Source organism: Danio aesculapii, chromosome 15 (assembly GCF_903798145.1).
Source record: "Danio aesculapii chromosome 15, fDanAes4.1, whole genome shotgun sequence".
Classification (NCBI taxonomy): Eukaryota; Metazoa; Chordata; class Actinopteri; order Cypriniformes; family Danionidae; genus Danio; species Danio aesculapii.
Genome location: NC_079449.1, coordinates 38,581,596 through 38,606,839, shown reverse-complemented (window position 1 = coordinate 38,606,839; position 25,244 = coordinate 38,581,596). Strand labels below are relative to the sequence as shown.

The window sequence follows — 25,244 nt, the reverse complement described above, 5'->3', positions numbered from 1 at the left end:
AAGGAGTAATTTAAAGAGTAGAAGTAAAGTTCTTTATCCTCGCTGCAGTTGGTCTGTTTAACGGTTTTCTCGCTAGTGAAGTGTTCAGTTTTCCACTTACAAAGTCCGCCTTGTAAATAGCAAATGTGCCATGGCACGACGCAACTGACTCTTAAAGGGAATGGGAGATGAGACTCTGATTGGTTTAATGAACGTTATGCTCAAAACACACCAATAACTCATTAAAATAATAAGCACAACCCTGTTAGACCATGCACAGAGCACACTTTTCCATCCTTAAAATTGCAAAAGTGGATTGCGACACGACCTTAATGCTTTACGTCATGTGCTTTAGACTTTGTGCCTAAATCATTAAAATAGAGCCCAAAGAGAACAAGACAGGGTTTAAACAAACAGACTAAATGAGAAGAGATTAAAAGAGAAAAGGTGTGAATGAAACAAGACTAAAATAAAAAAAAAATAAATAAAAATCTAAATAAAGAAGACAAATTGAGAACAAAGGATGGGACAAGAGGAGACAATGATGGGAGAAAAAGATGAGGCTCAAACAGATGAAATGAAACATGAATGAGATGAACAAAAAAGATGAGGCAATACGGGAAGAAGCAAAACAGAGAAATTGAAAGAAAAAATTTGAATAAAACAAGATTAAAACAGAAAAGATGAAAGGAGAAACGGGGAAAAAATATGCAATACACTACCTGACAAAAGTCTTGTCACCTATCTAAGTTTTAGGAACAACCAATATTAATTTTTTGTTGATCATTTGGTATCAAAGTGCCTTTATCTTACCCCAGACATGCTCGATAATGTTCATGTCTGGTGACTGGGCTGGCCAATCCTGGAGCAAGCAGTCATGGAGGCTGAGGTATGAGAAGCACCATCCTACTGAAGAATTTGCCCTCTCTTGTGGTTTGTAATGTAATGGGCAGCACAAATGTCTTGATACCTCAGGCTGTTGATGTTGCCATCCTCTCTACAAATCTCTTGGACACCAGCAAACTGAATGTAACCCCAAACCATGATTTTTCCCTTTCCAAACTTGACTGATTTCTGTAAGAATCTTGGGTCCATCTGGGTTCCAATAGGTCTTTTGCAGTATTTGTGATAATTAATTGGAAAAATCTATCTTCTGACACTTCTCCAAATGATCAACTAGAAATCAAGTTATTATTTGTTGCCCTTACAACTAGGATCGACAACAAGACTTTTGCCAGGTAGTGTATATGCAAATTTAAGAAGAAAGGAAACAAATGAAGCAAAATGAGAGGAGAGACAAAAGATGAAAAGCCAATAGATGACACAATAAGAGATGAGACGAGGCCTGATAAGAATAAAACAGACAAAATGAGAGGAAAAGATGAAGGAAAGCAAAGACGAAACGAGGAGACAGGAGGATGTGAAGTGAATAAGACTAACAGAAACAACAAGAACAAGATCAGACAAGTCAAAAAGTCTACCAAAATAAGGGAAGATAACAGATTAACAGACTAAATGAGCAGTGCAGTACCTCTATGAAGTTTGATGTTCTCCACTGCCGGCAGGGTGTTCCTCCTGGGGATGACAGATGCTGTGGACACCTCTCCGTTCTGAGCCCCTGTGGACAGCGGGCCGCCCCACCGTGACTCTGAGCCCTGGCTGGGTTTTGGAGGTCTTGGAGGAGGCGCGCTTGTGGAGTCAGCACTGGACGGCATCAGTGCATTGTGGTTCTTGTCAAACGTGCGGGGGATCTGGTAAACTGGTAAATCATAATTATCGAGAGCCCGCTGTTCATTGGTTTGGGGCGTAGCTAGAGTGTTATTGGGGGTCTTAAATGTGTACACGTCTTCCGAATCAAGCTCAGATGCCCCTTCAGAACTGTAGTTCCTGGGTAGAACGTAGCATGCTTCCTGTGAGTCGGTCCGCGAGGGGGGCTGCTGATGCTTGCCGGGTTTTGGTAGGCTGTAGAAACCGTGAAGCTGGGCACCCATGCCATTCAAACAGTGGGAGAAACCATGAGTGAGTCTCTGAACCGCTGAGTCACTTCCCACCAGAAGACTGCTGCGTGAGGCCTGCGAGAAACTGGCACTCCTTTGAAAACAAAATTCCATTGTATTGTTATTTATGATCAATCACAGACATTACAGCTATCAAAACTCAAGAGATTAATAAAATCCAGAGATGTCCTAACTAGGGCCTGCGGTAACCAATGATTTGGCCTGCCATACAATCAGAGAATGGTTTAGAGATTGTCATTTTAAACTTGATGTAACCTTATATTTCTTTGTTTTATTGCTATACAACATTTATTTATAAACTACAAAAAGCTATTCGAAATTAAATGTTTTAATTTAAATTGTGTAAATTAATCAGGTTTAGTTTAAAATGTACATACGATGAATAGAGTGACTTTGGTGAGCGAATCAAGGCAAATTCAAAAAAGGCTTTACTGTATTCAGCATTAACCACCACTGTCCTATAAATGTGATTGTTTATGGATTTTTTTGCAATAAAAAGTTATTTAAAAAAGTTACACCGCATTATATATCATATATTATTATTATATATTATTATAATATATTATTTAATATGATGCAAACTAATGTTTTCTAAAATTAACATTAATATTATAAAAATAAATTAGGAAATTACCCATGGCAAATTTATTGTATAATAGTTTTCTATATTTATCTTTGGCCCAAGGCTATCAGTGATATTTGGTTTTTGGACCTTCATACGAAAGAGTTTGGGCACCCCTAATCTAATCTATAATTATATGTACTTTAACTATTAGCAGCCCAGGTTATACATAATACCAAACAATCATTCAAATGTTGACTAGGCAATCTATGTTTAAGATCTTAAGGTTAAATCTTAAAATATTGCCCTCGTAAATGTATGTTTATTCATACTACGAGGTTTAATGCTTGATTCTGATTGGCTGATGAACATTATAAGATGTGCAATTATTTTCATATAAACACTTAAGTGTGGTAACCATAGTATAAGAGAAATAATATATATCCATCCATCCATACACCCACCCATCCATCCATCCATCTAATATACAGTTAGGTCCATAAATATTTGGACATTGACACAATTTTAACATTTTTGTCTCTTATACACCAACACAATAGTTTTGAAATGAAACAAACAATATGTGCTTTAACTGCAGAGTGTCAGCTTTAATTTGAGGGTATTTATGTCCAAATTAGGTGAACAGTGCAGGAATTATAACCATTTGCATATTTGCCTCCCACTTGTTAAGGGTCCAAAAGTAATTGGACAATTGACTTCTAAGCTGTTCCATGGCCAGGTGTGTGTTATTCCCTCATTATACCAATTACAATGAGCAGATAAAAGGTCCAGATTTAATTTTAAGTGTGCTTTTTGCATTTGGAATTTGTTACTGTCAACTCTCAAGATGAGATTTAAAGAGCTGTCACTACCAGACAAGCAAGCCATCATTAGGCTGAAAACTAGCTAATAGAACTGTTTGGAACATTCTTAAAAATAAAGAACGCACCAGCGAACTCAGCAATACCAAAAGACCCAGAAGACCACGAAAACAACTGTGGTTGATGACCAAAGAATTCTTTCCGTGGTGAACAAAACACCCTTCACAACAGTTGGCCAGATCAAGAACACTCTCCAGGATGTAGGTGTATGTGTATGTGTCAACAATCAAGAGAAGACTACACCAGAGTGAATACAGAGGGTTCACAACAAGATGTTATGAAACCATTGGTAAGCCTCAAAAACAGGAAGGCCAGACTGTAGTTCTAAAAAAGCCTTCACAGTTCTGGAACAACATCCTATGGACAGATGAGATCAAGATCCACTTGTACTAGAGTGATGGAAAGAGAAGAGTATGGAGAAGGAAAGGAGTTGCTCATAACCCTGCATAGTAAGCAGTGAAGCATGGTAGTAGTAGTGACATGGCGTGGACATGTATGGCTGTCAATGAAACTGGTTCTCTTGTAATTTATTGATGATGTGACTGCTGACAAAAGCAGCGGGATGAATTCTGAAGTGTTTCAGGCAATATCTTCTGCTCATATTCTGACAAATGTTTCAGAACTCATTGGACGGCGCTTTACAGTGCAGATGGAGAATGACCCAAAGCATACTGCAAAAGCAACCAAAAAGTTTTTGGAGGGAAAGAAGAGGAATGTTATGCAATGGCCAAGTCAATCACCTGACTGAATCCGATTCATCATGCATTTCACTTACTGAAGACAAAACTGAAGTTAAAATGCCCCAAGAACAAGCAGGAACTGAAGAACTGTAGAGGCCCGGCAGAGCACTACCAGGTATGAAACCCAGCGTCTGGGGATGTCTATGCCTTCCAGACTTCAGGCTGTAAATGACTGAAAAGGATTTGCAACCAACTATTAAAAATGAAAGTTTGATTTATGATTATTATTCTGTTCAATTACTTTTGGCCTGTTAACAAGTGGGAGGCACATATGCAAACTGTTGTAATTCCTTCAACGTTCACCTGATTTGGATGTAAATCCCCTAAAATTAAAGCTGACAGTCTGCAGTTAAAGCATATCTTCATTTAATTTTAAATCCATTGTGTTGGTGTATAGAGCCAAAAATGTTAGAATTGTGTCAATGTTCAAATATTTATGGACCTAACTATATACTTTGATGACATTTTTTGTTTAGCTTAAGATATCATCTTGATATTAAACATATATTTTTTTGACATTTAATCTCATGTAACGTAATGTTATAAACAGAATACTGTATTCAACTCAATACAATTAAAATGAATCTGAAAATACTGTCAGTCAGAAAAAAAATGCCTTTTCAACTTTTGTATATGTTACCAGCAATGTGTGAAATATGGCATTCTATAGAATGCCTATGAAATGTATAAAATGCCAAAAAATCGAAAGTCAAAGTATGAAATGATTGCTACTTTATACATTGTGTAGGCATTCTATAGAATGCAGAGTTGCCGTGCGGCAAAGTACATAACTGGCCTAGAACCACATCAAAGACATTATTGTAACAAATACTTCAATCTCAGTTCTGCTGTCATTGTTTTTCCAGTAAGAACATCATATGTTTATTTCATATTCCTTCCACTTTAAAATACGTAATGATCAATAAAGGCTTTTGTTGTGCTCTTCTGACACTTAAATGATGCTTGTCATTCTAATGCCTAGGAATTGTATAGAAAGCCTAGGAAAAGTATGCAAAATCTTTACAAAAAAATGATATTTCATACTTTGCCTAAAACCATCAGGCATTCTATACATTCCCAAGGCATTCTCAACACTACCGGGCTTTCACACATTGCCAGTAACAAATCCAATAAGGCAGATCATATACTGTATGAACTCAAAAAACTAAAGAACATGAGTTGGCTCAGTTGGTTTTGAGGAAAATATGGCCTTTGGTGGTAAAAATGGCATCTAAAATCTGTACAGTATTTTTGCATTTTGGGTCTGTTATTTAATAAAAAGACAATAATGTTCAGTTAAAACATTCTGTATTTGATCAGCAAACTTCTCGTTAATGAGTGAATAAAAAGTTTTGTAATGAAGCATGTTTCACTGTAGTACTACTGCATTTAACCCTTTTTATTAATAAAAAAATCTAAAAATTCAAATTATGCATGAACCATTATGATGCCAAATGTATATATGTGTATATCTGTGATGGGAATAAGGGCCCTATATATAAACAGCGTTACTAACACCTATTTTTTTTTTTCAGTAACAAGAAATCGATTGAATTACTGTTTCCCCCTGTTACAATGCAGTAACTGACAATAAAATTGGCATTACTACAATTGAGAACACTGAAGCGGTTTTCATGCGAGCAGCGTCTCTCTCAGGCATAGGACCTCTCTTTCTCTGAGGTGTGTGTGTGTGTGTGTGTGTCTCTTTTATAGCCATTTGACATTAGTTTTTTTTTAAGTAACGCCATAGTTACTTTACCTGGTAATTAGTTTTATAATTATGTTTTATAATTTTTAGTTTATAATTATGTAACTCATTTACTAAAGTTACTATTTGTGAAAAGTAACTAGTAACTATAACTAATTACTATTTTAAATATTACTTGTAAATATTATTAAATAACAACGCAATTGTTAGAAAATGTTTATGCACCTTTTCAGAGTCAAAACTTAATATATTATGAGAGTTAAAGTTATGATCTATGTGCAATAAAATAAACACTGTAAGTAAATCATGTTTTATTTCTATACTGTAAAAATGCAGAGTTTCACACAATCGTTTTGTGTTGGAACAACATGAAGTATTGAGTTAGCTTATTAGTTTTTATAACAAATTGAAGTGATTTGAACATAAGAATTAAGTTGTCCCCCCAAAAAATCTCCAGAATTGTGTTGTTTCAGCTTATTTTAAATAAGTAATTAAATATTTTTTTCTCAGTGTACCAGTCTTAAACAACGTAATAAAACATTTAAAATTTCTAATGCATACAATTTAAGTCAATCAGCAAAAACATTGTTAATAGATGTAGATGACAACACTGTTCTATTACACACACTGTAAGAACAAAACAGCATGTGTGTAATGTGACCATTCAACCATTGGAGGCAATGTTTCTCTGTCTCGCTCTTATAACAGATGTTCTGTGCCTAGTTGTTGCTGTTTTTTTCTGTGTATTGAGCAGTCAGTCTGTTAGAGCCTGATGGAGAATGTTTATTATGACAATGTTTTGGGTAGTCATGAATATCATGGACATTTCCCCAGTAAAACTGGCATGGCTTGTACACATTGGATAAAGAAAAAAAAAAAAACATATATTTACTTTCTGTAGGAACCTCCAGGCTTAGCCAACTGATTGTGTGAAGAGACTCCGTTTTGAGGCTAAAATGAATTTGTTTTGATAAGCGAGAGGCATTATATCACAACCCTGTTTCACTTGGCATTATTTCACTGGGATTATAATCAAAGGAAGAGAATCGGGGTGAAATGACTGATGAGCACATCCTGTAAGTGAATCCTTCTGCAAACATGACAATACGTCACCGCACGCTGCTGAATTTGTCAGAAGGTCTCATTGGTGTTTGTTTAAATCTGAAATTGCTTTTGCTTATGACCTAATAACATTAATATCTCTGTAAGATGATCTCACATCGCAGTGACAGACGACAAGAGGTAAAACCAGGATAGGTGCTATGTGTATGGGTGAAAGACGAGACATATTATTTTTTTGTGTCTGCATCAAATTAAATGAACAAAAGTGATTTTTGTGTACATTAACATGTAAAAAAAATTGTGTGAAATTAAAATGTCAAAACGATTCAGCATAACAAATGTATATATATACATTTGTTATGCATATATATATATATATATATATATATATATATATATATATATATATATATATATATATATATATATATATATATACATTTGTTATGCTGAATCAGCGACGCAGTGGCGCGGTAGGTAGTGCTGTCGCCTCACAGCAAGAAGGTTGCTGGTTCGAGCCTGGGTTGGGTAAGTTGGCGTTTTTGTGTGGAGTTTGCATGTTCTCCCTGCGTTCGCGTGGGCTTCCTCCGGGTGCTCCAGTTTCCCCCACAGTCCAAAGACATGCGCTATAGGTGAATTGGGTAGACTAAATTGTCCGTTGTGAGTGAGCGTGTATGGATGTTTCCCAGAGATGGGTTGCGGCTGGAAGGGCATCCGCTGCGTAAAACATGTGCTGGATAAGTTGGCAGTTCGTTCCGCTGTGGCGACCCCTGATTAATAAACGGACTAAGCTGAAAAGAAAATGAATGAATGTTATGCTGAATTATGCTGAATCGTATATATATATAAAGGTTTAAGATTATCAAGAATAAGAAGATCAAGATTATATTTGTAAAAAACTTAAACCATAACATATTCATTCTGACTTCTGTATTAATTTTAAATTTGTGAAACATTTTAACACTAAATCAATGGCTCTATAGTGGATTTGTCACTTGAAATATGCAATGAAACACACCCTTAATAACATATTTCCAAATTGCAAAAAAAAAAAAAAAAAAAGACTGGCCTCTAATGGATTTGTCATCTGAAATGCACAACAAAATGTACCCTAAGTTAGTGGTCCTCAACCATCGGGCCGCAGACCGATACCAGTATGTGGATCAATTAGTACCGGGCTGAACAAGAAATCATTTATTATTTCCGTTTTATGTATTATCTAGCATGATCAATAGTCTGAACGATCTTCTATTTTGAAAAATCTTTTATGTTGAAAAATTACTTCAACATACTTCAACATTACGCGCTCGCGTTGAATGAATGAACACAACCAGTTGAATGAATGCCGGGAATCCAATGCGGGTCACGTGACAGGAACTGACCGATCAGCTACAGCTTGTATAGAATATACACATTTCGCTAGACTAATTATCTCAGACAAACACAGAACACCCAAACACTGCAGTGCTTTGTAATTTTCTCTTTAAATGTTGTATTAGAGTGACAGCAATGTTTTGTCAGCTTGTCATCTTCTGAGAAAACGGTTGATGGTCCCTTATCAACCTACGAACCAAAGCCTCCCGATCTGTGGCAAAATTGTCAAGCGTTGACAGATCCATGTTGATAAAAAGGTTGGGAACCACTGCCCTCATTAACATATTTCCAGTTTGCAAAAATGTCGACAGCGCCCTCATGAGAATTTGTCATCTGAAATGGGTAAAGAAACATACCTGGAGCACACAGTCCAAAGACATGCGCTATAAATTAATTGGATTAACTAAGTTGGCCATAGTGTATGAGTGTGTGTGTTTCCCAGTACTTGATTGCAGCTGAAAGGGCATCCACTGCGTAAAACATATGCTGGAATAGTTGGTGGTTCATTCTGCTGTGACGACCACTGATAAATAAGAGACTAAGCCGAAGCAAAATGAATAAATAAATGAATGAACATACCCGGAGCAATATATTTTAGGTTTGTAGGCTGATTGTGTGCCTAGTTTGAATATATGCAAATAATAATTAGGTAGTTCTCTGACAGCAAATGTATCTAACAGTGTATATTTGAGTAAAATAAAACCAAAGTACTTCCAACATTGAACACAATAAAAACATTTTTTTATAGGAACGACTAAGAGAAAATTAAAATTGAGATTTGCGGAGCATAAAAAATGCGATATGTACTTGTAATCCACAATATCCTATGACCCTACATTATAAAAAGTCACGGCAATCCTAGTTCATTGAAAATAGTTGATATTGAACATATTTATAATTCTACAAGTGGAGGAGACAGGATAAAAAGATTAAAACAGAGAGAGACTTTTTGGATCTATACATGGCGAATTAGATTTCTTTATTTTTTCCTATAGATGTTTTACAGATTAACATCATATATTGTTGATTATGAATGTGTTTGTATATGCAGTCTTATGTGTACATGTTTATATATGTGTACGTGTATGTATGTATATATATATATATATATATATATATATATATATATATATATATATATATATATATATATATATATATATATATATATATATATATATATGTGTGTGTGTGTGTGTACATGTATATATGTGTGTTCGTATGGGTGTACATATGTAGGTATATGCCATGTTAAAGCGTATTTATCTGTACATATTTGCTTATTAGTTATATATATATATATATATATATATATATATATATATATATATATATATATATATATATATATATATATATATATATGCATGTGTATATCTGTGTATGTATATATGTCCCCCTCTATATATGCTGAATTAATGATGATAGTTGACACTGTTTGTTATATTTTGAGTGTTGTTGAGATATTTAAATCAGTCATGTGACCGTAGTACTCCGTAGCACCTGATCACTGTTACCCTGATGAAACGTGTAGGTTTTTTTTAAGGTTTAGCCATGTGAATAAAGGCTTTTTGTAATTGTCCACATTTTTTGAGTACATTGGACTGATTTCTGTTGTTACAATAACATTTTCTTTTTTATAGGTCTGTAAGCTATAGGTGTGTAATCTGAGCACATTCCTTGAGATCATGGCTCTTACCGTGCACTCTCACTCTTGCGGCTCATGCACTGATGGAGGAAGAGGTAGTCCTGCGGAGCGCTGTTAGACAGGGGACCATGGGAATGGCGTACAGGTATGTCAAATGTGAACAGCATTGGCTGACTGGAGTGGGCAGGCACAGACGTTTTACGTTCACCAATCAGTGGAGCCAGAGAGCTATTCAGCTCATTGGTCAATGAGCGGGAAATGCTCGACGATCGCTCATCTGTAAGAAAGAACAAGAAAAACAGATCTTTAGGAATTTGACATACACAACAAGGAATTTGCATAACCTGTTTTGCTTTCATTTTAAGATAATGTGTGAGTCTACCTCATAATAACCCTTAGGCAAAACTAACGATGCCACAAAAGCATCGATCATCCAAAACATGAGAAGTTCATTATTTGATTTATTGACTCTGAGGAACATGCTGCTTTTTCAGATCTATGAGATCCAATAACTGAAGTCACGTTTTGTGCATTTCTTTTACAATGAAGATCAATGAAGTCTGGGGGAAAAAAAGTCGATTGAGGGTTGTGCACAGTATTGTATTCAGTGAATACAGATGTCCCGTCTTGGTTTAGGACAAGAGGGAAGATTGTATCTGCATTGTACAGAATTATTACAAGCCTGCAAGTCAAGCCACTTGATTGGTATCTGTTTTTCTACGTCATCGCAGAGCTATGTGAACATCATGGCCTTTGCTGTGGGCTGTTTTCTCTGTGACATCCCTGATTTCTACAGTACGGGTTCACCAAAGAAAAATCTCAGGCCTCTGAACTTAAAATAGACCAGGCGTTGAGCCAAAACCAGGAAGTGCATATGACCCTCCTCCTACTAGTACACCAGTCTGCCCCTGAGAAGGGCAGAGAGTAGGAGACACAGGCAATGAAGGAGTAGGCAGAGTGGGCGGGAAGGCAGGTCTACTGCACTTTCACTGTTGTACTACATACTTGCTGAAATGAGTAGCAAAAACATCTTTTCAAGCATCTTGGGAATTGGTGGGCGCATTACACACTGACTTTATATATTCTAGATGTTTGATAAACTAATCCTGCTGTCTGCTGTGTACAGTAACAACTTTCTAACCATGACTTTTCGGGAATGCTCTAAAATAGATGCAGCTCTGCGAAACATGCACTCCTTAAACTTAAATGTTCATAGTACTTGCTATTAGCTTGTTACTAAACCACTTTGATAAGCAAATATATACTAACAAAAGTTTTGATGTTAGTGTGTTGGGGTGTAACAAATCACAGTTGATTCATTAGTCGTACGCATCACAACCCACGGTTCGGAACATGTGGATTAATAATTTTTTTAAACTTGTAGATTAATTATAAATTCGTAACGCCTCTTGAGTCATTCAAATCACATGTATGAAAGCAGATCTATTTGGCTTTCCTGTAAAATATAATGATGACAGAAGTAGTTGTGGTAGGTTATTCATGATGTGGTGGGTTTCTAAGAAGGTGTTGGTTATCAATTTGTGGGTTATTAAAGCTTTCTGTCATTACTTGTTTAGCCTGCATCAATGCATTCAGTGTAAGCTGCATGATTACCCATTAAAAGTTTGGGATCTCAACCCCCACGCAACAAAAATTATAAATGATAGTGATTTGCTTGTTTATTATTCCTTTGAATCGCTGCAAACAAATATGTTTAAAAAACACTAAAATCGATAGTTGATATGCTAGTTATGAAGTTACAAACAGTCACAAACAAAGAAGTACTTGGATAAGAGTTTATAGTTTAGATTTAACCACTGATGTTTATGGTAAAGATTAAAATCACCGTCATATGCATTTTGTGCAGTTGTACAGTAGGCAGCAATTACATTATCTAACCAATAGGTGGCGACAACCAGCCATAAAAAATATGCCACTGAATAATTCTCCAAAAATGACACATCTAGCAATGGAACATGAAGTTTTATGAGTGAATAACTGAATCATTTATTGAAAATTATACTAAAAATAAATATGGGTTGTACAAATTATGTTAGATTTATACATATATAGTTATCAGCAACAGTAGCACTGTAGTAACAGTGAATTTTTACAATTATCAGATGATATGGTATGCTGTGTGCACTTAATTGTGCACACAAACCATTCACGTGGCCTCCGTTTCCCTGGTGAGTGAAATTATATACTTATATACCATCTCTATAAATGTATTTGTTTTATTTAAGATCATTTATCATTTATAATGTTCTTTAGAGCTGTAATGCCCTCCAGAATCTGACAGATTGATTAGCTGTAGGCTCTAGAATAGTCATCTGAAGCATTGTCATACAGTTGTATGCCTGGATTTCATCAATAGTCTTGCATTTACTAACACAGACTATAATTGCAGTGTTTGGACGTATTTCGCGTTTTCCTCCTGTTAAAAAACGTCATAAGAACAATGCTGAGTGGCTCATTGTGTTACAACAGTGTTTTTAAAAGTCTAAACACTTTATTGATATAGTGTACAACCAAGCACATGTGGTCAGAACACAAACGAGTCGCAGGTAATAGAGTTTTAAGCGTTTCTCCCAAAGTAAAATCTGTCTGCCAGGTCCAAGCAAAATGCCAGCAGGTGTCTGTAGCTCCACTCACTCTCCGCCTAATTACCCTTGTTTGGTATCCCGCCGTGGGTGCGATGACGTGCGAACAAAATGGCGACAGTTGGCCGCGCCTACTTGTAGCTTCATTTGCGCTCTTCAGAAACCTATGAGTGACGTCAAGGATACTACATCAAAATATTTTACAGTCTATGAGTCTGGCGCAATATGACTGCCGTCACGTCATCCAGGTGGATGCTGCACACTGATGGTGAACGAAGAGATTTCCCCCCAAAATGTGTAAAGCGCTTTGAGTGTCCAGAAAAGTGATATATCAATGTAAGGAATTATTGCTTCCAGAAGTAGTGTTAGTGAGACCAGCAAGGAGTGCTCAACCTGCAGTCTGTGTGCGTCCTAACGCCCCAGTTTAGTGAAGGGGACTCTATACTGCTGTGAGTGCCGTCTTTCAGATGAGACGTTAAACCAAGGTCTTGACTTTCTGTGGTCATTAAAAATCACAAATTTGGCCAAATTTGCCCACCGGCCTCTGTCCAACATGGCCCCCTAACCATCTCCATATCATAATTGGCTTCATTACTCTGTCTCCTCTCCACCGATCAGCTGGTGTGTGGTGTGCGGTACAGCGCAATATGGCTGCAGTCACGTCATCCAGGTGGATGCTACACACTGGTGGTGGATGAAGAGATTCCCCACAATGTGTAAAGCGCTTTGAGTGTCTAGAAAAGTGCTATATAAATGTAAGGACTTGTTAATATTATTATTATTACAGAGAGTCGGGATCTCAATTTTTTTTATAGTCCCCTTTATTATACTGGGGTGTTAGGACCCACACAGACCGCAGGTTGAGTGCCTCCTGCTGGCCTCACTAACACTACTTCCAGTAGCAACCTAGCTTTCCCATGTGGTCTCCCATCCAGGTACTGACCAGGCGCAGCCCAGCTTAGCTTCAGTGGGCGACTATGTAAGAGTTGCAGAGAGCTAGCTGCCAGGAAATCACACTAACTGAAAGGCCTAGAACTTCCACCTAAATTCTGAAGGGGTACATTCATTGGACTCTTTACTATCCCATGAGGCCATGTGAGAGGATTTATGAATGCAAGTAAAGCAACTCATGCTGGAAGGCCATGTGATAATCACAACATGGTGAAGGTGGTATGTTTGAATTCCATTCATACAATTCATATTTATACTATATACAACACAAGCTTTTTTTAATGGTTGTGAAGTAGGTTCATATTCAAATATAGAACCTCTACCTCCGTAGGCTATTTTAGACTACTTCAATAAACACACAAAATTACATTGCACATACAAAAAGTGAGTTACAAAATTTCACAGTTAACTAGATAAAGTTATTAAGGTTGAAATATTTTATATTTATATTTTGCGGGACTAAATACAGTACAAGCATTGTTACAAAATGCCATTTCTCCTTGTAACTCCACTGAGCATTTAGTAGAACATTCTAGGATTGGCACAGATTGATTTCTTAGAAAGCTTAAAAGACATCAACAACCATAAAACTGTCAAGGCAGGAAGCACTGGGTTGAAAGTTTTTGGGTCTGCAAGTTTAGTTAACTGCTTAATAGAGATGCTACAACTTTTCAGAGTTGTTCTTGTTCATTAGGGTCTGAATAACCACTAGAATTGTGCAACATATATGATAACAGCTCGCTACAGAGGATGGGAGTGCTTTCGCATCATAAATAAGGTCAGATCACTGCCCGGGGCACAGGGAGCAATATATGACAGAGAAGATAGAAGATAGCCGTTCTTCCTGTCTTCGAAACAGCAGAACATGAGCAGACCAGGGCTCAGTGTCAGGGATCTGCTCTAGGTTATCAATTAGTCCATTGTTTCTCAGGAGCCCGAAGCTCCTAAGGCTAAAACAGGCAGCACTCCTCCAGTGACTTTGTATAAGCGGTCAACCATGACAGGGAGCTCAGAGTCCACTAACCGCCATTTCTGTATTGATTTAGTGAAAGCGAGCACTCTGTGACCCTCCTCTGAGAGAGGCGAATGAGAGATGGGGGAATGAGGTGATCAGTTTGAGATGGTTTGCATCTGTCACGTAATACAGACTAATGCAATGAGGTATATTAATGCAAGGGAAGGCACACGGCTGTGTTATGTTTGATTATCTGAAGCTAATGGCAAATGGGATGACAAGGAGTAAGTGGACGAGCCCATGAAGGACCTGTGATGGGTTATTGACAGAATTAGGATGAGTAATAGGCCTCTGTGCTTCACCAAATAAGTAGGCTGCTGTTGGTTTACTTGCTTCCATTAAAAAAAAAAAACTGAAGAAAAACCCCAGCAGCCACACAACATCATAATACGTTAATATTAGGTTAAATTTAGATCAGGTGACCAAAATTCCAATGTCTAGTCAGTGTCTAAGGAGAATGTATATTTTGACGTCCAATGATGACGTCAAATGACATTGATAATTGGTTGATTTCAGGAAAAGTGTTACAAAGCATCTTAAACCAATGTCATATTGATGTCAAATACTGACATTTATTTGTCAGGTATAGCAACCAAAATCCAACATCTGATAGACGTCATAGTGGTAACATCCACACAACAGGAAGCTGTAACATCATTAGATGTTGAATTTTGGTTGATTTTAGGTTAGACGTTGGACATAATGCATTACCTCAAACACTGCACATGACAGCATGTAAAGAGATGACTCAAAACCGAGGACTTAATTAATGATTGGATCAAATCTTTTTCTGGCTCTGACTACATATGATTAGCTTCTGTCTTTCACCTGATAAATGATTGACTCAAACGCGATAGAAGACTCGACAAAGGAACTAATCTTCTACCCCACCTAATGTTCCCCAACAAATGTGTGAATGAACGAATCACTCCCTGAGAGGACTCATCGTTCTCGAGTCACATAAAAGATTTGTTCAAAATGGCTGTCAAACATACATGCAGAAGTCTATGTGGGTGCTCACGCAACTTTTTAACAATGTTTAAATATGCTAAACTCTCAGCCAATCAGAGGAATCTACAACCCACCACATCTATTTAAAAAAAAAAACAATGTGTCCTGGTGGTCAAAACAAGTCAGAAAATACCCCATCGCATTAAATTTATGACCTATTTTGATGTGAAAAGCTGGATAATAAAATAAGTGGACTTCAGAGAAGAGTACACCATGATAATAAAAAAGGCAGTTCATAACCCCTTTAAAAAATGCCCAAATCTCCCCATCTGGCCTCCAGTGTAGTCTGTGTCACATTCTGTTTTATTGGTAGGGCAATCACAATCTAATACAATTAGTTTGCTGGGTCTCAGGAGTCTGAAATTAGTAGGTCCGGTGTGGAGAGAGAGACAAGGCAGCCTTTATCTTCATCTCATTTCCTGCCCACGTTGCCTCACTACAAAAGTCATCCAAGGAGAGAGGATAATGTGATATATGTTGAATACGAAATTAGGTATACCATATGACCTAATGATATAATCTGCTCATACTGTAGGAGAGATGCTGTAGAAAAAGGAAAACAACATCTGTCCGATACTGTTGCTGTGTCCCAAATTGCATACTTATACTACGCTCTAAAAGTATGTTCTTTTGTGTGTGAAGGAAAGGTATATACATTTGAGTGTGTAACAGAAGAGTATGGAAGCTTTGGATCATACTACTTCCTTGTTAACATACCGTTATGTTGCTTAGTTACGTCCCATGTCAATCATCTCCACACATCATCCTCATTTCTTTCATATTTAACTACCTACCATATTGGAGAAGCAGCAGCAGGATAATCTGCTGAGTCTTTCATGCACAGAAATCTCCTCAGGTCTTTGGGTATTTATGCATTGAGAAGTTAATGTCCAAACATATCTTGACACAAGTTCACATTGTTGTTGCAGATAACACGGAAAATATGATATGATTATTGACCAGTTGGCTGAAATTTTATTCAAACAACTTATCTGAAGCCTCCCTACTTTTATAGTTGATCTTGCATGTCTGCCATGTTTGTAGTTTATTTACACTTTTAAGCTGAGTTTGTAGTTCTAATCACATTCACATCCACTCAGATGCAGAAAGGCTAGTTCATGCTTTTATGACTTCTTGGCTGGATTACTGTAATCCTCTATTTGCTGGCTGAACAGCATCCTCTATTAACAAACTTCAGTTAGTGCAAAATGCAGCTGCCAGAGTTCTTATCAGGTCTAAAAAATATGATCATATCACCCCAATTTTATCCTCCTTACACTGGCTGCCTGTTAATGAGTCTCTGGGCATCTTTTTCAATGTGCACTCGGATTGACAGTTTTGCGCTTGAGTGCCTCCAAGTGGTGTGTACTGTAACTTCAGCAGGTCCGTGCACGTGAACAAAAGTGCTAATCTGATTGGTGGAGCAGGTTTTGACATCTTAAAAAATTACGCTTTTACAGCTGGCATTTTGCACGTTGGTGTGCACGATCACATTGGCGCCCTATATTTAGTCACGAGGCGTTAAATGTTGACAAAAAACACGCTTACCTTGATGTGTCTGAGAATATCAAAATATGCATCTCAGCTCTCAGAACTACATAGAGTAAACAAAAACAGACTTTGTATTTATGCACCATCAAATGTGGTTATAATGGAAGTCAATGGGGCAAAAACAGCCTCCAACAGTAAACTAGAGAGAAATAATGAAAATCTAAATATGCAATGTAATAATAATGTCCAAAACTGTGATAAAAGTTTTTAAAAATCCAGTCCACAATTACTTTTTATATTGAAAGTATGCCATTTTGTGTGTTTATTTTTCACCAAATCAGTGACATTATTTATAAATTTGCCAATTAAAGAGTTAAAATCCTGTAATTTTGATCAGTTCTGTAGTTTTGATCAGGACTGGGGTTGATTAACAGATTTATGCAAAAAAAAATATCTGATGAATTTTACAGCAGTTTAATTTAGTGGATGTTTTCATCCCGAACAAAACAAAAGGGTAGTAAATTTAAACCCAAGTGTTAATAAACACATTTAAAATGTAATATATATATAACCTTCTGTAGTGGGATTGCTCAGTAAACTGGACACAATATTACTATAAAAACCCAAATTGCTCATCTCTCCACAAGTGATATTAATAAAAGGCCTTTTTGGAAGGACCGTCCGAGTTCACTTTCCCCCTTTTATGCCTGGCTGGTTAAAAGCGAAACGCAATTTCCCTAACAGTGTCAACCAGAGACAGTACTTCAGGAAAAGTGCCTTCAGGGGTCGAGGGCAGAGTCCAGAAAATTGACTTCAGATATGACTTCTCCACCACAACCTACGGCCAGACAAGACAGGCTGCTATTGTCTCCCGAGTCCCATGAACACTCAGACAACAATACGTCAATCCCAAATGGCATGCCAGGAACCATTTGCATTCCTTAAATTGGGAGAATCCATTTTCCTTAATGAGATTGACGTCAGCTCTTAATAGCATCTCTGGTCATTTTAGGGTTACTCTTCTGCATAATGGAACAACAATACCAGTGGTGTGCATGTGCCTTTTAGTAAGCTAGTGCACATAACCGTAATCTCAGTAAATGTAAAAGTCAATGCTTTTTATGAGGTACAGGAAAATCTGATGCCCCATTTCCTACTTTATGCTTTGTTATCAATATTAATACTTTAAGCTGAACTGAAGAATGAATAGAAATGGGTTCATTTAAAGTCAAATAAGGCCAAAACAAAGTTTTTTTTAGATTGATTCTGGAAACGTTAGGTGTGGGTGGTTATCTAGCATTGGTTCATGCTGATGATGTAATATTTTGGTGTGGCTCTGGAGCTTGACTTGTAATTAAATATGTAAAGCTGCTTTTTAATAAGTCTGCGAATGTGATCGGGCATGACTAATGTGCCAAACTGCAAAACCTTTACAAACATTCATATTACTTTTATGGTTGGCTTGATACCAAAATTTGGGATTTGGTATAATAACAGAATCTCATACCTCCGTTTTGATACTAAATCAATACCTTAGGTGACAATTAACAAACCTCAGATTGAATCAATTTGCTTAAAAATGCTGAAAGAATCTCTACGGTAGCAAATAAAAACAACATATGAAGAGTTTATTTATTAAATCTATTAACAAACTTCAATTAGTACAAAATGCAGCTGCCAGAGTTCTTACCAGGTCTAGAAAATTTGATCACATCACCCCAATTTTATCCTCCTTACACTGGCTGCCTGTTAAGTTTCGTATTGAATTTAAAATATTGCTTCTTACATTTAAAGCTTTAAATAATCTAGCTCCTGTTTATCTAACCAATCTTCTGTCTCGCTACAATCCAACTCGCTCTTTAAGATCTCAAAACTTAGGGCTTCTGGTAGTACCTAGAATAGCAAAGTCGAGTAAAGGAGGTCGAGCCTTCTCATTTATAGCTCCTAAACTCTGGAATATTCTTCCTGATAACGTCCGAGGCTCAGACACACTCTCCCAATTCAAAACTAGATTAAAGATCTATCTGTTCAGTAAAGCATACACTTAGTGCACCACTTAGGGGGCTTCCACACAGGTTATGCGTCTTGTTGATATACACTGTGAACATCAGCTACGCTAATTATTTTCTTTATTCTCCATTTCCACCTGGGGTTACTCTTCCCGACGCCCTCAGACTATGCAGAGTCACTAATTCGATCCAAGACCAGCGACGAGATGATCCCAAGGTTTCCATATCCTGGACCTGGCCGAATCCTGAGCAGCTACTGTGATGGTCATTGAGGAGTGGAGAACATGAAACTGATTCCTGTGACGCTCCAGAGACAGAAGAGTCTTCGCTGAGGCCAGCTTCCAGCCTCCGCCACTGAGACTGCAGCTCTGCACAAGACGTTTGGCCAGTGGAGAAATTAAAATGATTGTGCCCAACTGAGCCTGGTTTCTCTCAAGGTTTTTTTTTCACTTCCGCCATTTAGTGAAGTTTTTTTTCCTTCTCCGCTGTCGCCGCTGGCTTGCATGGTTCGGGATCTGTAGAGCTGCGCATCGTTGGATTTGCTCTTCAATACTTGGACTCTCAGTAGTGATTATTAAACCACACTGAACTGAGCTCAACTGAACTGAACTTAAACACTACAAACTGAACTACACTGTTCTTATTTACTGTGACCTTTTTTGTGAAGCTGCTTTGACACAATCTACATTGTATAAGCGCTATACAAATAAAGGTGAATTGAATTGAATTGAATTGAATTATTTGCAAAAACAGATATAGCAACTCTCTGTTATGTTACATACAACTATGGTTTGTGTATTGGTTGTAAGAAACTATTCCCAGAACACGTCTTAAGACTAAAGGTGACAATCCTTTTCTCTGTTGTGGTTGTCTATTTGGAATCTATGCCCATAGTCTTCTTGAGGCACTTCAGGAGTTGGGGTTTAGTGAGTCTACCCTCATTTAATTCTTCCTTGCTGGCATGGGCGACCCCCTTAAATGGGAGAAGCTGATCTTATGACATGAACTTATTGAGAGGTGGTGGATTTTGTATTTTTGAAAAGTGGGAGCTCCTGCAAGGGAAATGGACCTCTTTTACAGTTAATCCCACCTCACAGTCCAACATCCAAGAGCTGGTTCTCCCACAGAAGCAGAGACTGCAGAGGAAGGAATCCACAGCCAAGGCCTTGGTAGCTCCAGCTCAGTGGCTCATGGCTCAGTGTCTGCCACTCCTATATATATAGTGTGTCCGGAAAGTATTGATAGTGCTTCACTTTTTCCACATTTCTATGTTACAGCCTAATTACAAAATTGATTAAATTCATTTATTTCCTCAAAATTCTACACACAATACCCCATAATGACAATGTGAAAAAAGATTTTTTTGAAATTGTTGCAAATTTATTAAAAATAAAAAACCTGAAAAATCACATGTACATAAGTATTCACAGCCTTTGCTCAATACTTTGTTTATGCACTTTTGGCAGCAATTACAGCCTCAAGTCTTTTTGAATATGATGCCACAAACTTGGCACACCTGTCTTTGGGAATTTTTGCCCATTCCTCTTTGCAATACCTCTCAAGCTCTATTAGGTTGATGGGAAGCGACAGTGTACAGCCATTTTCAGATCTCTCTAGAGATGTTTAATTGGATTTAGGTCTGGGCTCTGGCTGGGTCACTTAAGGACATTCACCGAGTTGTTGTGAAGCCACCCCATTGATATTTTGGTGGTGTGCTTTGGGTTTTTGTCCTGCTGGAAGATGAACCGTCACCCCAGTCTGAGGTCAAGAGCACTCTGAAGCAGGTTTTCATTCAGGATGTCTCTGTACATTGCTGCATTCATCTTTCCCTCTATCCTGACTAGTCTTCCAGTTCCTGCTGCTGAAAAACATCCACACAGAATGATGCTGCCACCACCATGCTTCACTGTAGTGATGGTATAAGCCTGGTGATGAGTGGTGCCTGGTTTTCTCTAAATGTAACACTGGAATTCAGTCCAAAGAGTTCAATTTTAGTCTTAACAGAGCAGAGAATTTTGTTTCTTATGGTCTGAGAGTCCTTCAGATGCCTTTTGGCAAATTCCAGGGGGGAGTGGCTTCTGTCTGGCCACTCTACCATACAGGCCTGATTGGTGCATTACTGCACAGATGGTTGTCTTTCTGTAAGGTTCTCCTCTCTCCATGGAAGAATGCTGGAGTGACTATAGGGTTATTGATCACCTCCCTGACTAAGGCCCTTCTCCCCCGATTACTCAGCTTAGATGGCCGGCCAGCTCTAGGAAGAGTCCTTGTAGATTCAGTCTTCCACTTACGAATGACGGAGGCCACTGTTCTCATTGGAACTTTCAGAGCAGCAGAATTTTTTCTGTAACCTTCCCCAGCATTGTGCCTTGAGACAATCCTGTTTCGGAGGTCTACAGACAATTCCTTTGTCTCCATGCTCGGTTTGTGCTTTGACATGCACTGTAAACCCTGGGACCTTATATAGACAGGTGTATGCCTTTTCAAATCATGTCCAATCAACTGAATTTACCACAGGTGAACTCCAATTAAGCTGCTGAAAAATCTCAAGAATGATCAGTGGAAACAGAATGTACCTGAGCTTAATTTAGAGCTTCACGGCAAAGGCTGTGAATACTTATGTACATGTGATTTTTCAGGATTTTTATTTTTTGTATAAATTTTCAACAATTTCAAAAAAATATTTTTTCACATTGTCATTATGGGCTATTGTGTGTAGAATTTTGAGGAAATAAATGAATCCATTTTGGAATAAGGCTGTAACATAAAATATTGGAAAAAGTGAAGCGGTATGAATAATTTCTTGATGCACTGTATACTGTGTGTGTTTGTGTGTGTGTGTGTGTGTGTGTGTGTGTGTGTGTGTGTTTTACGGAGATTACTAAAACTGGAGGTTTTTAGTCGTTTTCAGAATCTTAAAGAGTTCAATAAAACAGAAAATAGATTTCTGAAAAATTCTAAAAATGGTAAAAAATCTTTTTTGCTATTGAATTCTTCGTATGTTCATATTAATCCAAAATATAAGTACTAAAATTGTATATATTACAAAAAATACTAAAATATGGCTATCACTGGCCAAAGATGTAAACCATATACATATAAACAAGATTTTATTGCGGTTTTGTTATCATAACCAATAGCTTTTTTTTCACATGACATCAGAAATCCATAAATCCTAAAACATTTTCAAAGGTCAAATAACACAGTTTTATCACACAAACGAATACAAGATCTCCTTTTTAAATTCTCAGAAAATAAACCCCTTTCACTAACATTGTAAATACCTCAGCTTAAAGGGACAGTTCACCCAAAACTGAAAATTCTGCCATCGTTTACTCACCCTTTACTCGTTTCAAACCTTCATGAGTTTCTTTTTTCTGTCAAACACAAAAGAAGATATTTTGAAAAAAGCTGAAACTCTTGACTTGGAATAGTATTTGTTTTTCTTAATATGGAAGTCAATTTTCAGCTTTCATCATTATTCCTTATTTTGTGTTCAGCAGAATAAAGAAACATATAAAGGTTTGGAACCACATGAAAGTGTGTAAATAGTAAATTCAGTTTCATTTTTTGAAGAAACCTCCCTCTTACCTTAATTTTTTTGCTTTTATTTTATAAAAATGAATGAAAAGTCAGATCAGAATAAAACAGCACAACCATACCTGTTTTTCAGACCACATGCTAGCATTATGGCAATGAGTTTAATTGTTGTCATTTACAGTCACTAACTAGTCCAAGTCAGTCCAGATGGTCGATCAGCTGGACTCCCATATGGTAAGGCTGGGGTCGACCTGGTTGACCATCTCGGTCAAGCTGGGCAGGGCTGGTAAACCACCCCAACTAACAACAATCATGTGCCAAAAAGCCATGTATTACTTCTGTTTTCTATCAGGACATTTCTTCGTAGGAAACTCACTGTGTCTCTAATAGAAGAATCACTTCCAGCATGTGTTGTGAAATGAGTCTACAGAAAGAGAAATAGTGAAGCAACAGAGGGCTCAGTATTTCCCCAGCCCCCTCATCATGTGAGCTCACAGCACCATCAATTAGACTCAGTGGCTCTGACTGATCAATTGGCAGGACAGACGTGCTTGTCGGGCCCAATAAATCATCTGCTTTAGGGTGATTTCATTCCTGCAGGAGCCGCTGTGTTTCCTGCAGCTCATGCTGAAGCTCTGGCAGAAACGCTCTTTTTCATACACTATTGAAAATCTCAAGCTGCTTTTTACTTATTATTTAGTCATTTTTGTTCTTTAAAATTAAAACTTATACAGTTTTTTTTCTTTTTACTTGGCCCACATTTGACTCAAACCTTTAAAAGATATGAATATTGGCTGAAGATCTAACTATTGTTTGAGAGTTAGTCATTTTGAATGTTGACTATATTTAAAAATAGCCTTTATTTAACATGTTTGATCAACACTCACTATTGAAAATAAGCTGAGACATCCCAACTTTTAAGCTTTTTTAGGGACAACTTAATTGTTTTACGTTCAATCCACATACATTTGTAAAAACAACAACAGCATTGGTTTCAGTGTATATTTGTGCACTGTAAAAAGTGATTAGTTACATAAAGCCAGTTGACTTTACTTAAAAATAATGAAAGTAAACCCAGTTAATTGGCTTAACTTAATTTTTACAATTATGCAATTTTGCTCACTTATTTAAATACAGTTAACTAATAGCTTTTACAGTGTAATGACATAACATAATGTCTTCTTTAGCCAAAATTAGTCAAACAAATATATTTCTGCTTTTCAAACATTTCATTAATTATCATTTTACCGTATACAGATGGTAACTTATAACTCATTAAATGCTTTTACCGTACTAATGCTCGAACAGTTATACAGGAACTATATATTAAAAATAAACACATTATATTAAAATTAGACTTATTTGCCTCTTTGTTCAAATATACCAATGTGCAAATTCCTGGTTTTATGTTTTACATCCATTACAGAAAATTAAATAAAGTAAAATTATCGACAAATATAGTATTTAATACATTAATCTTAACGCAAATACATGAAGCTGAAGCAATCGATAAAGTGGTATTTCAAGCGGCGTTCATTTCATCAACAAAAAAAGTACGAAAAATGTTGGCGATTGGCTTGAAGAAAATGAAAACTTGACAGGTCTGTTGTTACGTGATTGAAAACTATGAATGCCCATGCTCTGATTCGCTCATCTAATGAATGAATAGCGCAATGCAGTGGTTCATCGAATGGGTCACAGTACACAGAGAGAGCCAATAGCATTTCACATGTTTGGTCACAAGACACAGGAGCCAATATTAAACAACCATTTGACAACCAAGTAAAAGGTTAATTTAACACCCAAAATTTGACAACTAAAGCTGACATAAGCAAAATATTAATTTGTGACAAACAGAAAATGCAGACTGCGATCATGCCTAATCCTGCCAGAAATGTCTCATGATGCCTTGGAAGACTTTGAACAGTCATATATATATTTCCCCCACTTTCTGTTTAACCGAGAGAAGATTTTTTTTCAACACATTTCTAAACATAATAGTTTTAATAACTCATTTCCAATAACTGATTTATTTTATCTTTGCCATGATGACAGTGAATAATATTTTACTAGATATATTTTAAGACACTTCTATACAGCTTAAAGTGACATTTAAAGACTTAATTAGGTTAATTAGGTTAACTAGGCAGGTTAGAGTAATTAGGCAAGTTATTGTATAACGAGGGTTTGTTCTGTAGACTATCGAAAAAAAATAGCCTAAAGGGACTAATAATTTTGACCTTAAGAAATTAAAAACTGCTTTTATTCTAGCCGAAATAAAATATATAATTATAATTAAATATATATATATATATATATATATATATATATATATATATATATATATATATATATATATATATATATATATATATATATATATATATATATATATATATATATATATATATATTACCATTGCTAGAGTTTTAAAGCCAACGATAAACTTCCGGTGAAAGCTTAATGTGAGTATTTTGTAATGGAAAGACTGGGTTGCCTGGCTGAAAATTAAAAGTCTGTGTGCATATACCCCATTAAGTTTTCCCCCAAAAAAACTAGAATTGTGTTGTTTCACAGTTTAAACAAACAACAAACATCATTTTTTGAGTGTATACAAAGTTTAACGTAATATTTTCAGTTAGTTTGATTAGA

At 36.7% G+C, this 25,244-nt stretch overlaps 1 protein-coding gene across 1 annotated transcript in view; it reads right to left on the bottom strand.

Moving 5' to 3' along the window:
- The window catches only part of gab2 (GRB2-associated binding protein 2), a 144,703-nt gene that overhangs the window by 14,083 nt on the left and 105,376 nt on the right, over positions 1-25,244 (bottom strand). The window contains exons 3-4 of the mRNA XM_056474540.1: positions 10,024-10,249; positions 1,511-2,070 (exon numbers count right to left, since the gene is read on the bottom strand). Of these exons, the coding sequence (XP_056330515.1) occupies positions 1,511-2,070; positions 10,024-10,249 (786 nt within the window). The remainder of the gene's footprint in view (positions 1-1,510; positions 2,071-10,023; positions 10,250-25,244) is intronic.